At 36.7% G+C, this 15,693-nt stretch overlaps 1 protein-coding gene across 4 annotated transcripts in view; it reads right to left on the bottom strand.

Moving 5' to 3' along the window:
- Positions 1 to 5,711: 5,711 nt before the first annotated feature.
- Positions 5,712 to 15,693, bottom strand: part of ZYG11B (zyg-11 family member B, cell cycle regulator) — a 68,469-nt gene continuing 58,487 nt past the window's right edge. For all 4 annotated transcript variants that reach the window (XM_036447654.2, XM_036447655.2, XM_045584606.1 and 1 more), the window contains 6 exons: positions 13,214 to 13,375; positions 13,061 to 13,108; positions 10,927 to 11,124; positions 10,741 to 10,793; positions 9,320 to 9,417; positions 5,712 to 6,331 (listed from right to left, as the gene is read on the bottom strand). In XM_036447654.2, coding sequence (XP_036303547.1) covers positions 6,141 to 6,331; positions 9,320 to 9,417; positions 10,741 to 10,793; positions 10,927 to 11,124; positions 13,061 to 13,108; positions 13,214 to 13,375 — 750 coding nt within the window. In that variant the 3' untranslated portion in view covers positions 5,712 to 6,140. The remainder of the gene's footprint in view (positions 6,332 to 9,319; positions 9,418 to 10,740; positions 10,794 to 10,926; positions 11,125 to 13,060; positions 13,109 to 13,213; positions 13,376 to 15,693) is intronic.

Raw genomic sequence — 15,693 nt, 5'->3', positions numbered from 1 at the left:
AGTAAGAAGCTAGGAAAATTTCTCAGCAAGTGAAGTGGGGAGACAGCTAGTGGATTCAAACTGGCCTCATCCAGCACGCCGGCCCGCCTGCCTCCTTCCCCTCTGCATGACCACCCCTTTAAGCATTAAGCACTCAGGACAGTGAGGTTCTGATTAGCATAAACAAACCTTAGGAACAAAGCCTCAAGTCTGTTGACCAACACGGTGGCTGCCAAGTCATGTAATTCAAAAGGGCAGCTATCTAAACTGTTCTTTGATAGAAAAGATGATTTGTTTATTCTCACATTTCTTTTTAAAAATATATATATTTTATTGATTTTTTTTACAGAGAGGAATGGAGAGGGATAGAGAGCTAGAAACATCGACCAGCTGCCTCCTGCACAGCCTCCACCAGGGATGTGCCCACAACCAGGGTACACGCTCTTGACCAGAATTGAACCCGGGACCTTCCAGTCCACAGGCCGACGCTCTATCCATTGAGCCAAACCGGTTCCGGCATATTCTCACATTTCTTAACCAAACTAACGCATCAAGAATTAACAGTGCCGGTAACAAAACCACTGGTCTTTTCGAAAAACAATTTTTCAAGAAGGATAACTAAGGAATCTGAATCTTGCATTAGTACTAAATTTTAAAACAAATGTCTAGAATCAAAGTAGACAAGACACACTTTACATAAAATTTATAACATTTATTTAGGCAAAAAAAAAGAAATTCCAAAAACAAAAATCTTTACACACAACATTAATATCTAAGTGATGTCCTGGTTTAAAATATAGCATGATTCATGTACAGAACACTGCTATTTATCTGGCCACAGTGAGAACAGTGCCTTCAGTCCAGGTAACTGAGACTCTGAAATGTGTACACATTATACTTTCCAATGATATCCTTTGCAAGGAGTTAAACTCTTCCACTAGAATTCAAGCAAAAGATAGCTTTTCTTTTTTTTCACACTCACAAGTCAGAATTTAATAGTGGTAATTACACAAAAGTCAAGGATTAAAAATTTTTATTCTTGCAGATTATCTGAAAGTATAAATCTTGATATAACATCCTCCCATTTAAGGGAAAAAACACTCAAGAATTTCTTGCTTTTATGAAAGTGTTCAGCTTCCACTAGCTAAGTAGCTTCTTGCTTTGAGGTTGATTAAAATAAGCTTAAAAGAATCCAATTTGAACAGTTTTCCCAAAAGTGAGTCCCAAAGTGAGCACACACTACGAAGTAGATCGATAGTTCCCGTTAAATAATTTTGATAAGATTAGGTTTTCTAATAGTCTTTGCAGACATTCCGTCTAGCTATGAAGTTAGCTTGTGCTGTCAGAGTTCTGCTTCATCCCCAGAAAGGAGGAATAGCATTGACTTTGCTCACAGTTTACCCCAAAAAACTGGGGGAGGAAAGAAATAGGCAGAGAAAGCTCTCTCTTAGGCTACCGATCAGTTGACAACGTGTCTCTTAGGTTAAGATTTGGAAACTGGCCTGGCTGGGTAGCTCAGTTGTTGAGAGAGCATCATCCCGATATGCCAAAGTTGCAGATTTGATAACCGGTCAGGAATCAACCAATGAATGCATAAATAAGTGAAATGACAAACTGATATTTCTCTCTTTCCCCTTTCCTCTTTCTCTCTCTAAAATGAATAAAAGAAAACAAAAAAAATTAAAAAGATCTGAAAACCAAAGAATGTATAATTAGGAGTGTACCATGTCATGCAAAGATTATGAAATACTAAAAAAAGAAGGTAATTACTCATTTAAAGCATATTCAGCAAATGTCCCCATTATACTGCTATTCTCATCACTGGATAAAGGTTGGATCTGCATTATTCTTAAAATAATCAGTCCATGAGTTAACAATAAAAATTAAAAATGTGCCAACACAAAGCAAATGATAAAGATTAAATATCCAATACCCACAGTCATTTGAAACTGCTACAATGGATTTGAGAGGGAAACCGTAAGTTTGCAAATCTTTCTATAAACTGTCTTAGAATACTACCCTGAAGCTCTAACCACAGAGTCCCAAATAAATATTATACAGATAAAACTGCCTACATCAGCTGACAATAACTTATATCTTTAGTTTTAGTAATACTGTTTATCCCAAGATAAAAGTTGCACAATAATCAAAGAACGCACTGGTAAAAATACCATTAGAGGGCAGCAGAGGGATAGGTTTTCAACAAATAAAAAACTTGCCCAGCTACTAATGACGTCTTTTCAAACTTGAGTACATTGTTCTATGGCAGGGAAAGCATGGTGGGTGAGTAATACCCATGCATTTTGAAACAGTAGGCCAAAACCATGGTTCCTTAATCTGCTCTTCCCTAATTTAACACATAAAATGTTTTCATTAAAATGTGGTCCAGCCCCAGCTGGTTTGGCTCCGTGGATAGAGCGTCGGCCTATGGACTGAAGGGTCCTGGGTTCAGTTCACGTCAAAGGCATATATGCCTGGGTCAGGCTCGATCTCCAATAAGGAGGGATGTGCAAGAGGCAGTCGATCAATGATTCTCTCTCATCACTGATGTTTCTATTCTCCCCTCCTCTCTGAAATCAATAAAAATATATCTATTTTAAATGTGGTCCAAAGGGCTAGAAGATGGCCCAATGCCATCTTACACATGGTATAATAATAACAATAATCACAGCCAAATGAAAGTGAATGGGGAGAGAAAGGGCCAACTCAAAAGGTTCCATTAGTAAAGCAACTTCGCAGGCTGAATACATAGGATTAATGTTTTTACACATGAATGTAATTCCTGGGCTGTTTATAATCAAAAGATAAAATTAAATTCCCGTGGCAGCTTTACGGCAATTCATTGCAGTCATGGCTAATTCACGTAAGTTGACTGATGCCACTAAACAGCATTCCTGTTCCAGAGTGAGTAGTAGTGATATGTCAGTCAATTCCTGGAACTGTGGATCTGATATGATTTTTTAAATCCTCAACTAAGGTCAGTGGCCCCGGAGGCCTCGGCCAGAAGATAAACTAACCCTTTATTACTACTTGATTTTTTTTTCAACTGCAAAAAGAAAAAAAAAATTGTTTTAGAGTTCAAAGGCCAAAGTCAAACTTACTTGATGGAAACAATGAGATAGCTTAATTTTTGCTTTAATTTCAGTCTGCTCTTGTTTTACTTAACAATACCACCACCATGCATTATTATACTTTAAAGTCTAATTCCATTTCCTGTTCATCTCTTGCTGCTGCTTGTGGACTGCTGTAGTGTTCTTTTACAATATCTGAGCGCACCTTGATTTGAGCAATGAGTGGCTCAACTCTCGTCTTAATTGTGCTTGAAATAGTACCTTATAGCCACTGAAGAAGTAACCTTTGAAAGCACCAAGTGCTGCTAAATTCTGTTAAACAAATGCAAAAGGAAGGCCTAATAGGTTCTCACTCTAGAGAGAGGCCAGTTATGCCTTATAATTTTGATATTTTAGCCAGATTCAAGACCTTAGAAACAATTATGTGCCTTAATTAGATATACAATTTTAAGAACCATCCCAACAATAAAGGCACTACAATTTTTACATATTTGGGAAGTAATCAATTATTTTGCTTTTAAGACTCAGAGGTGCCAAACTGGTTTGGCTCAGTGGACAGAATGTTGGCCTGCGGACTGGAAGGTCCCAGGTTCGATTCCGGTCAAGGGCATGTACCTTGGTTGCAAGCACATACCCAGTGGGGGTTGTGCAGAAGGCAGCTGATTGATATCTCTCTCATCGATATTTCTAACTCTATCCTTCTCCCTTCCTCTCTGTAAAAAATCAATAAAATATATTTAAAAAAAAAGACTCAGAGGTGTTTGGCCATCACCAGTGCTCAAAGTAGTAAATGAAAATATCTGAGTCTTCATCGATCAACCAGTTATTCTGTGTAAGAGATTTATTCTTTTTTGTACATCTTTAGCCACTCCTGAAATTAATTTGTTGGGGAAAATCTAGGAGTAGCCTATAAGGAACATGCACTTTGTTTTGAACAGAATATAAGAGGAACTTAAAGCCAAGCTTTCAAACAGGCTTTCCTTTTACTACACAAGCCAGGAGACTTGGAAGTAGTCAACATAGCTACTCTGTTTACCCGAAAATAAGAAAATGTCTTATATTAATTTTTTCTCCCAAAGTTGCGCTAGGTCTTATTTTCGGAGGATGTCTTATTTTCGGGGAAACACGGTAATAGCATCTTCCAAGCTACTGTAGGCTGCCCTATTTTCTATATTTTGCCTTAGATAACAGAATTTAAAAAAAGGGGGGGAAATCTTAAAATAATTTTCTATTTCCTTTGAAATAGTTTTATTCTGTAAAAATTTATCCTGTATCTATAACATATTTTAAACCAATTAAGTCAGAATTAACACACAATTTTATTGGATTTTTAATGGTTCTTAAAGACCTACGTTAGTTTAAATTTTCATCCCCATGGAGGAGTACCAAATAATTCAAGTATGATTATTGTAATACTGGTACAAAATATGAATGTTGAAAATATTATCAGCATACTAGTAAACCAGCTCCTTTCAAAATAAAAATGCTTCTGAATAATCACTATAATTTAAATATACCATTTAAAATCTCTACTGAAAACATTTGGTCATCTTTAAAAAAAAATGCATTCATCTGAGATTGTGATTAACTTCAATCACAAAGTAAAATTTTAATTGGGAATTAAGTTTTTTGGTGACTTGTTGCCTCCCAACTGCTGTTATTGATACAATGATTACTAATTCTTTACTATACCATAACAGGTATCTTAAAGGCAATTGTATATAAAAAAAAAAATCCATCAAAAAGTATTTTCTTGCCAAAACTGGTTTGGCTCAGTGGATAGAGCATCGGTCTGCGGACTGAAAGGTCCCAGGTTCGATTCTGGTCAAGGGCATATACATTGGTTGCGGGCACATCCCCAGTAGGGGGTGTGCAGGAGGCAGCTGGTCAATATTTCTCTCTTATTGACGTTTCTAGCTCTCTATCCCTCTCCCTTCCTCTCTGTGGAAAATCAATAAACTATATTAAAAAAAAAAAAGGTATTTTCTTTTATGCACTGCAGCTAGAACCACTACATTTAACAACAGTCTAATTCTTCTTGTTCATTTTGGCAGTATGATGTGGACATTCTTCTCCAAGATAAAAACATTAAGATACATGTTATTTTGAAACAAAAGAAACTTAACTTCTTGTGGCAAAATGTACTGTTGTCAAGTGTAATTTAACTGAGCAGGTAACATCGTGTGTAGTCTCTCTATTCCATTGGACAAAATTACTTTGAAATAGAGGGACAAAAATGGTCATTTTTAACAAGACATTTAAAAAATTCACATTTTCACAATGATGTGACCTATCGATCCAGAGAGTTAATCTTTAGCACAGAATGCCGTAACATTTTACACTGTGCTGCCTGGGGAGATGTTTTCTAGAGAACATGTGTAGGAAGCAGAAGCCCGTGCTTCCAGGAATAAACAGGAAGCTGCTGCTCATTGCTCAGGCGATGTGGACTCTGGAAGGACAGCCTGCTCCAGTTTAACAGCCATCCCGTAAGGCCAGACCTCTTCCCGTTCCTGAACTCTGTTACCCCGAATAGCTTCTCTTTTTAATATGTTTTTCTCCCAGCTATCCAAGCCCCAGCCAGTGAGTTGCTTTCCCAAGGAGAGGGTTCAGCTTTCCATTCTTTCACACTAAGGAGGGCATCTAATAAAAGGTACACAGACAGAGAATAAAGGCATTTTATACAAGCATTATAAAATTTACAACTGAAGCAGTTTCAGACATCAGGTTAACAGCTTATCTGAAACTGCAAACTGATTAGAAGGGTCTTTAAGGTCAGAAAGTCTGGCCTAAGGGTTCGTGCAAACTTTATCATAAAACTGTAGAATTTCAAGCACAGGTAAGCTCAAACACTGAAAGATGTGGAAATTTTTCTAAAAAAGCAATGATGAAGGAAGAGACCCTTCTTACCTCATAAGTTAAAAATCACAAAACAAATTAGAGACTGTTCACATGGGCAGTACTGTACATCATCAATCCCAAACTGATCTAATACTCTTGTTATAGAAACCCCAAAACATCACAGAAGATACTCCTAATGAGCCTATCACAAAAAGCATTCCTGTGATCCAATTATTCAGTTGCCTATGGCTATCAATTCAGTCTGGCCTGGGCTTGTTTTTTACAGGGAGGCGGTCTCCCATGGCGTACAATGTGTTTTTCTAAAGTGTCCAGGATGGCCACAGCAATCTGCTGGACGTGGGGGTCAGTCTGTTCATGTTCTTTGATGTTGTATAAATGCTGCAATCCTCCTTCTTCAATCAACATGCTGCAGTACCTTGAGGCTGAAAGAAAACATGAGAAAGAGCTTTTCTTAAGACACTTAAAAAATTATTCCACACACACACACAAAATAATTATTTTTTCACACTTAAATCTTAGCTCTTTTGTTATTGACTGCTAACATATGCTACAGATTGATAAATACCTTTGTAAAGATGTTATGTCTACACTGCCAGTTCCTGCACATAATGTATGTACTATATATATATATATTTACATTTATATTTTAATCATAACCTTTAAACATCGACAATCTGGAAAAGAAAATTTATTTGACACCAAATCACAAGCAAGATAGGTGCTTGTTACATTTTTATGCATTTCCTATTTTTAATATATATTATTTTATTTTACTTTAAAACTACAGTTTATATTCAATATTATTGTTTTTTAGTTTCAGGTGTACAGCATAATGGTTAGAAAATCATATACTTTACAAAGTGTTTCCCCAATATTTCCAGTACCTATCTGACATCATACATGATTATTACAATATCCTTGACTGTATTTCCTATATGACTATACATTCCTATGACTATTTTTATAATTGTCAAATTGTACTTCTCAATCTCTTCACCTTCTCCACCAGTACCCCCACCCCCAACCGCATTTCTGTGTTTTTTAATTTAATGTCACTGATATTGTACATGCAATTTTCTTTATTTCTGCATTTTTATTTAAAAATGTTTTTGTACACATGACTTTTAAAACCTTATTAGTTTTAGTCATTTATTAAAGTATAATTTACATAGAATAAGACAAAATTAAAGTTAATCTACATTTTGATGAGTTTTGCGAATGTACTAATACACCTGTGGTATAATTCTTGTTTAAGTTTTTTGGTAGACTTTCCATTTCATTGATCTTGAGGAAATACCTGGAATGCTGGACAAATGCTAAATGTATGTTTAACTTTAGAAAAAATCACCAAATTATTTTCTAAAGTGGTTATATAGTTTTTCCATCCTATCAGCAAAGAATGTAAAAGAGTTGTTTTGCATTCTCGCCAACACTTGTCCTTGTCCATCATTTTGATTACAGGCATCCTTCCTAGTATGTGTGACCTGGTATCTCATTGTGGCTTTAGTTTATATTTCTCTAATGACTGATGATGTTGGTCCTGATTTTTATTTTATTTTATTTTATTTTCCAAAATATATTTTATTGATTTTTGTACAGAGAGGAAGGGAGAGAGATAGAGAGTTAGAAACATCAATGAGAGAGAGTCATCGATCAGCTGCCTCTTGCACACCCCCTACCGGGGATATGCCTGCAACCAAGGTACATGCCCTTGACCGGAATCGAACCCGGGGCCCTTCAGTCCCCAAGCCGATGCTCTATCCATTGAGCCAAACCGGTCCCAGCTGGTCCTGATTTTTCATTTAAAAAACAGTGCTTCTATGTGTTTCTTGTGCAACATTTAAAATAATTTATGGAATAAACGTATATTAATAAACTAGAGGCCCGGTGCATGAAATTCGTGCTTGGGTGTGTGTCCCTCAGCCCAGCCTGCACCTTCTCCAATCTGGGACCCCCTCAAGGTATGTCTGACTGCCTGTTTAGGCCTAATCCCCAAACGGGCACTCAGAGATCCCTCTCACAATCTAGGACTGCTGGCTCCCATCTGCTCACCTGCTTGTCTTCCTGATTGCTCTTAACTGCTTCTGCCTGCCAGCCTGATCACCCCGTAACCACTCCCTTGCCAGCCTGATTGATGCCTAACTGCTCCCCTGCCAGCATGTTTTCCCCTAACTGCCCTGTCCTGCAGACTTGGTCCCCCCCAACTGCTCTCCCCTGCAGGCCTGGTCGCCCTCAATTTCTCTCCTCTGCCAGCCTGGTCACCCCCAACTCCCTCTCCTGTAGGCTTGATCACCCCCAACTGCCCTCCCTTACAGACCTGGTCCCTCCCAACTGCCCTCCCCTGCTGGCCATTTTCTGGTAGCCATCTTGTGTCGACATGGGGGCAGCCATCTTGTGTGTTGGCGTGATGGTCAATTTGTATATTACTCTTTTATTAGATAGGGTAACTAAGAGTTGATTCATAATCTTTAAAAAAGAGATATAAAACCTGATCTAGGCCTTGGCTGGTGCGACTCGGTTGAATATCATCCTATTCACTGACAGGTCACCTATTTGATTCCTGGTTAGGGCATATGTGCAGGTTTGGGCTTGATTCCCCATTCGGGTGCATGCAGGAGGCAGCACAGTGATTCTCTTTTCTTTCTCTCTCTCTAAAAACTTAAAAAAACAAAAACAAAAAAAAACCCCTGATCTAAATGCTTTGCTTCTCCACAGACTATAGGTGCAGAGAGCAACATCTTGAATGGGAAAATTTTGTGTAGATAAGGACTGGATACTGGAATGTACCATAAATATTGGATCTCCTTAAGACATTTTGCTCAAAAAATGAACCCACTGTAGGCTCCTAATTTTTATTTAAAAAAATTTTTTTTTTAAATGTCTGGGTTATTGAATAAAACTTTGGTTCTCTTGACCCTTTTATTTATTTTTAAATGTATTTTTTATTGATTTGAGAAAGAGGGAGGGAGGAAGGGAGAGAGAAAGAGAGAAAGAGAGAAATATCTTTGATGAGAATCATTGATCTGCTGCCTCCTGCATGCATCCTACAGGGGATCAAGCCTGCAACCCAGGCATATGCCCTTGACCAGAATCAAACCAGAATCAAAACTTCATTCCCCAGGTAGGCACTCTTAACTGCTGAGCCAAACTGGCTACAGTAGATCCTAATTTTTATATTCTTTGTTAGAACAATGTAAGTCTCATTCACCATTATTATTCAGTATCTACTATTGGCAAGCTCATTCTGAAAAAAATAAATGTACTTTATAAACTAAAATTCTTTTAAATACTTATGTAGTATTTAACGGTTTGTCCCTAAAAATCACTTAAATACACAATTCAGAAATGGCTTTTCTAAGTAAGGAGAATTTTCCTTGAGGAAGAAAAACAAGTTTCTGTTTGGTACATACGATTCTTGCTGCAGACATGTTGCATGGCCCAAACTGCCCATAGCTGGACTCCTGGTGTTGTGAAACAGCCAAGTAATGGGAAAAATGGATTAAAAGACCTAAGAATACAAAAGAAAAGAAAAGTTACGTCCTCTACTTATTTTTTTCTAAATTCCTCACCTGAGGATAAGTTTATTTATTAGAGAGAAAGGGAGAGAGATAGAGAAACATGGATGTAAGAGAGAAACATCAATCAGTTGCTTCCTGTTCACAACTCGACTGGGGGATGAACCTGCAACCAAGGCATATGCCCTGACCAGAAATCAAACCAGCAACATTTTTGGTGTATGGGACGGTGCTCCCATCAACCGAGCCACCCAGCAGGGACGTAGTGTCATTTCCTAAAGCAATGATTCCTGAGCTTTTCATTCTATAAATTTTATCCAACTATTTTTAAACTAATATAAATAAGCTATCAGTATATCTTTTCTTTGTCTTAGACATTGAAAAAAGGACCATATTCTGAGAAGTCTTGGTAGAAAAGATGGAAGGTGACTAGAGCAAGGTGCTAACACAGAAATTTTTTTTTCAAAAGTACTTTTTTTGGTCTTGAAGATACACATTTAAAGAATAACAGACCTTGGCTGGAAAACCTAGAAAAGAAAAAGTTAGTTGATAACTAACTGGAAGAAAACCATGAAGGAGGTCTAGAATTAGCCTTTCTATTTCTACTGGTCTTCTGCCCAAAAGTGGATAAAATATAAGTTGGGGGAATCATAAATGTTGGCAGCATCAGCATTTATGAAGTAGACAACAATAATAAATGGTAATAATATTATGCAGCCAACTGGAATATTTCAAGTAACAAATTAGCTATCAAGTCAACTAATTGTCATAAGCAGAGTTAGGCATCTAGTATGCATCTTAATAAATTATTATAAATTGTTTCCCTAAACTAATCTGGTGCTACTTCTAGTTCTCTCGATCTTGTTTTGGAACTCCTTATATGAATATACTGTTTCCTGTTCCTAAAATCTTATGCCCTTACCTGATTATCTCTCAAACTTCAGCTCATAATCTACTATTGTCTTTAACTGTATAGCCTTCTATGCACACTCGAATAACAGTAAATTATATCTGATTCACATTTGGTCTCCCTCACTAGGTTCTTGTGTGCAAGCCCCATCTCTTACTCCTCTTTGAATTTCAAGAGCAAAAAAACAAGTCCCTGGCATTTGTCTTCAATAAAAGTGGAATAAAGGAAGGAATGATGAATGAGAGGTAGCAGAAAGTAAAAATACTTTGCTTCTTTTAAAACCAGAGGGGATGGGGGATAGAGGGGATTATTATCTAGTAGGAATTACACATTTACTAGTAGTAGGATCTCTAGGCAAGCAAAATGTCTAGGTTACTGTCTTAATATTAATTATCTTGCTAATTACCTGTATGCTACCATCTCACATTCTGGAGTTGGCCATTTCAAAATAGCTGAATGCTGCAAGACACAAGATACACAAAAAAGGATTACAATAATTATTTAGCACTGCATTATTGCATTATGAAGCTTTGATAGTTTAACCACTATGAATATTGTGTGGATGCTTCCAGAAAACATAAAATGATCCTACCAGATCATCCAGAAGAGAATTCCTCTGGCTACGGCTCAGTGTCCAAGCTTGTTCACCTCTAGATATTAAATGGGCAATAATTCCTGCTGCAAAGTAACTGACTTCCACTTCCACACTATGTAGGAGACTACTGATGTGGTCTATAAAATCCTTCCACATTAATTCAGAATGCAATTCTTGTACTTCAGCTATATTGTTCTGGAAAAAAAATTAAAAGTAACATATAGTAAATGCCTATGACCTTTTGTACTTTAAGAAACAACAGAGATTGAAATGATTTTAACATGTACCTGTATATGGACATAGCTGAAGTCTGTTGCCATATTAGCACAGTGGGATTATGGGTGATTTTTTTTCTCTCCTCTCCAAACAACATAATAAACAGTAGAGAGTCCCTTTTCAGGTAAAATTGCTAAATAGATAACCGAAAAATGTCCTGATATAAAATATCTAGAAGTGCTGGGTGAATAACAGTTAGCAACCCTTAAATATGTAGCAAACAGAACCAAACTAGAGCAGTAACAGGTCATCACCAACCTGCAGGGGCAGAGAACTGGTTTTAATAGCCATGCAAGGCCAGACGGTAAGGGGTAAAAATTGGAACTAAGACTTCATATGCAAAAGAAAGACTTTAAAAGTGTTACACCTCAATAAAAGAGTGGATTTAACATAGGTACATGAAAAAGAAACCCATTGTAATCTACTCTCTGACCTAAAAGGAAAAGTCTTCCCTTATCATTTATAACCACGGCCCTATCCTCATACATGGCTGTGGTTAAAACCCAAGTTAGGAAACAAGAGCGAGAGAGTAAAAGTTTGGTATCTAGAGAGCAGAGAGGGGTGAGTATGTCAGAGGTAAAGGAACTGGGAGTTCTAATACTGAGGAGAGCCTAAACAAGATTAAGACAAAAAGCATCCATTTGTTTAAGCAATATAGCAATCTTGTGCCTTAAAAATTTCATAGCCTTCCATCCCCACTGATACCACCGAAGTCTGCCTGCTGGACTGCAGAAGGCAGGTGTTTTTTCTGGACTTGGGATGTGATGGCTTCCGTTGGCAGCACATGAGGAGGACCTGTGGTCACCCGGGAAACAATTGAGGGGTTTCCAATTTGTCTCACTCCTCTGAAGATTAACCCTCATTCTTTCTTTTTTCTTTTTTTTTTTTTTTAAGGGTAACTCTTAATTTTAAAAATTTACTCATTTTTAGAGAGGAAGGGAGAGAAAGGGAGCAAAAGAGACATAGATTTGTTGTTCTACTTATTTATGCATTCATTGGTTGATTTTGACCCAGAAAAGAACTTGCAACCTTGGCACATTGGAAAAATGTTCTAACCAGTTAAATTATTTAACATTTCCTTTTTACTGGGCAGTTAGATCATTTTATATTTTCTACTTTATATATAACTAAAGCTATAGTGAATAGATAGGTCCTTCTTAAATGCCAGCCTCCAGCTGTCCCCCAAATCGATCTCTTATTGCTCAGTATTTCGAAGTCTTGCATCTGGAAAACAAACAGAAATCTACATATTTTTACTCACTAATCTATGTCTCCTATGATCTAATTTCTTAAGAACAGAGGTCTGTTCTAAAATGTTTTTTTAACCACATGGGCACTTCGCCTGTTGCAGATATTAAAGCATTTGATCCTTTATCTTTGATCCATAAAACACTTGATCTTTCATTTTTGTCTCAAATTCCTAGAGGGCTCACTTTCACCAAATCCAATATATTTACTGAATATATGATTTGTTAAGCAGTCTTTTAGCTAGTAATTATTAATTACCAAACGTAGCCTCTAAAAATACTTTAGGTTAGTGACCATTTTTTTTTCTTTTTTTTGTATGTGGCATTTTTAAATGAGATTTTTCCCCCCCTTCTGATTATGAAAGTAAATCATGCTCATGAAGTTTGTACTATACAAAAAATATGAAGTATGTAATTCGTATTTTTCCTTTCAATGTGGTGAAAACCTTAATATGTACATATAGTTTGTACACTGCTTTTTTACTTAGTTAAAATACATGTTTTCTAATGCCATTAAGTATTTATAAATACAATAGCAATTTCAATCTATTACCTCAGACAGAAAATAATTATAGCTTTGAATTAAGCAGGAAATGCTTATATCTTACCAAAAGTCCTAGAACTTTCTGTTGAATGGATGACTCGGTTGGAAAAGACTGTAAAAAGAAAGAGAAACCTATAACTACGTAAAGAATAAAATATAATAAATGCTTAATTCAATCAATAAATGTCAAAACTGTAGGCTAAATTCCCATTCTAACCTCTAGAACCCTCATGAAGAGTTCTAACCCTTGGTTTTCAATAAAGTGCCTGCAGGTGGTTGGAGATTCATCTGTGAGGTTCCAAAGGGCACTCAGAGTAAATTTCAAAGTGGTATCCACCGAATTTTGATTGGTTTTCTGCTTCACTATTTGAAGAAGTTGCTAAAAGAAGGAAAATAGAATTATCATTATTTGTTATTATAATTATTAGTGGCAATAATTAAAAGTCCATAAGGTTTAGTCTCATGGCTTAAGACACTTCCATAGGTTTTTATAAGTATAACGAACAGCCTCCTAGATCAGACTATTCCTCTAACAAGAAAAAAGTATAAGAACTTCACAGATACTTCTATGTTATTCTGTTTGTACCTAGAATCTAATCACCTCTAAATGAAATGAAAAGCAGCCGAAACCAGTTTGGCTCAGTGGATAGAGCATCGGCCTGTGGACTGAAAGGGACCACTATTTATCCAATCGATGACAACATATACTCATTTCAGATCCCGGTATATAAAAGGTGAAGGGGAGAATGAAGCAAACATTTATTTAGCATCGGCAAATTATATCTTAAATTGTAGTAGTTCTATCCCCATTTTTCAGGAGAGGAAATTCAGTCTGAGAGGTATTAAATTTGATCATAGTCAACTTAGCATGAGAAAGTAAGAAATGGAAGAACTAATTCTATCTTCAAGTTTTCCTTAAGAAAAAAAGAAAGGCTGAGACCGGTTTGGCTCAGTTGGATAGAGCGTTGGTCTGTGGACTGAAAGGTCCCAGGTTCGATTCTGGTCAAGGGCATATACCTTGGTTGCGGGCACATACCCAGTGGGGGGTGTGCAGGAGGCAGCTGGTCGATGTTTCTCTCTCATTGACGTTTCTAGCTCTCTATTCTTCTCCCTTCCTCTCTGTGGAAAATCAATAAAATATATTTTAAAAAGAAAAAAGAAAGGACAAACTAAATAGTAAGAGAATTAAAGTCTATACTGGACTTCCTGGGAGGAGGGGGGATAATGGGGAGGGGGGGAAAAGGGCCATTTGTAATATTTTCAACAATAAAGATACATTTTAAAAAATAAAACAAAGGTGCAGGAAAAAATTTAAGTCTATATTGGATTTAAATAAGATAATATTTTTGAAATTCCACTTGTATATTATCTCTGTTATAGCTTTAACCTCCAAAATTTAAAGTTTGCAAGTTAAATGTTTTAAGACCTCCATAAAGCATCCATAATTCCATTTTTAGATTACACTTTTGGGAATAAGAGACAGCTTTGCTAAAACAGAATCAAGAAAACATTAATAGCTGAAACCGGTTTGGTTCAGTGGATAGAGCCGTCGGCCTGCAAACTGAAATGTCCTAGGTTCGATTCCACTCAAGGGCATGTACCTTGGTTGCAGGCACAGCCTAGGTAAGGGCTGTGCAGGAGGTGGCTGATCGATGTTTCTCTCATTGATGTTTCTAACTCTCTATCCCTCTCCCATTTTCTCTGTAAAAAATCAATTAAAAAATACATCCTTTTTAAAAAAAATAAATCTTTATTGTTCATATTATTACAAATGTTCTTCCTTTCCCCCCCCTCCATTGCTCCCCTCCTCCAGGTTCCCACCCCACCCTCTGCCTTTTCCCCATCCCCCATTGTCCTTATCCATAAAAAAATACACCTTAAAAGAAAAAAAAGAAAAGAAATATAATTCAGTGTGAATTCTTAACATTTTAAGTGGTAGGTGATGAGTATTGTATAATTAATTACCTATCAAATGAACGATTTACATTGTCATTACATACATAATTTATGTCATAGAAAAAGGAGTCTCTCACTTGACTTTTCCATCTACTATGGTTATTCAAACACCTCATGCCAGGATTATAACAGGAAGCCCCAAACAGAACATTTTTTCCTCCAGTTCTCCCTAAGCACTATTCATATTTACTCTCTTTAAAGGTTTTTAACTTTTCACTGTTCATTATATTATTCCCTCAACTGTGTAAGCAAGCAAAATAATGTATGAACTATTTAAATTATATTCTCTCCCAAATCATCTAGCACAATCTTAAAAAATTTTTAAATATATTTTATCAATTTCAGAGAGGAAGGAAGAAGGAGAGAGAGATAGAAGCATTAATGATGAGAGAGAATTATTGATCAGCTGCCTTCTGCATAGCCCCTACTGGTGATCAAGCCGGAAACCCAGGCATGTGACCTTGACTGGAATCCAACCCTGGACCCTTCAGTTCATAGGCCGACACTCTATCCACTGAGCCAAACCAGCTAGGGCTAGCACAATCTTACACTTAAGATTGTGTGTATAATCATCTTTACATTTTTTTCATAAATTCAACAAAATCACAGAATTTTAGAACTCAATAAGATCTTAAGGCTTATGTACACACTAATAGTTCAGGCAATTTGTCTAAATTCACAAAATGAGTTTGCAAATTAGATTAGGTATAGGTCATCTGACTCTTAGTTCAGGGCTCTTTC

Source organism: Pipistrellus kuhlii, unplaced genomic scaffold (genome assembly GCF_014108245.1).
Source record: "Pipistrellus kuhlii isolate mPipKuh1 unplaced genomic scaffold, mPipKuh1.p scaffold_m20_p_2, whole genome shotgun sequence".
Lineage (NCBI taxonomy): Eukaryota > Metazoa > Chordata > Mammalia > Chiroptera > Vespertilionidae > Pipistrellus > Pipistrellus kuhlii.
The sequence above is the reverse complement of the archived record's forward strand: the minus strand, read 5'-3'. Positions and strand labels throughout refer to the sequence as shown.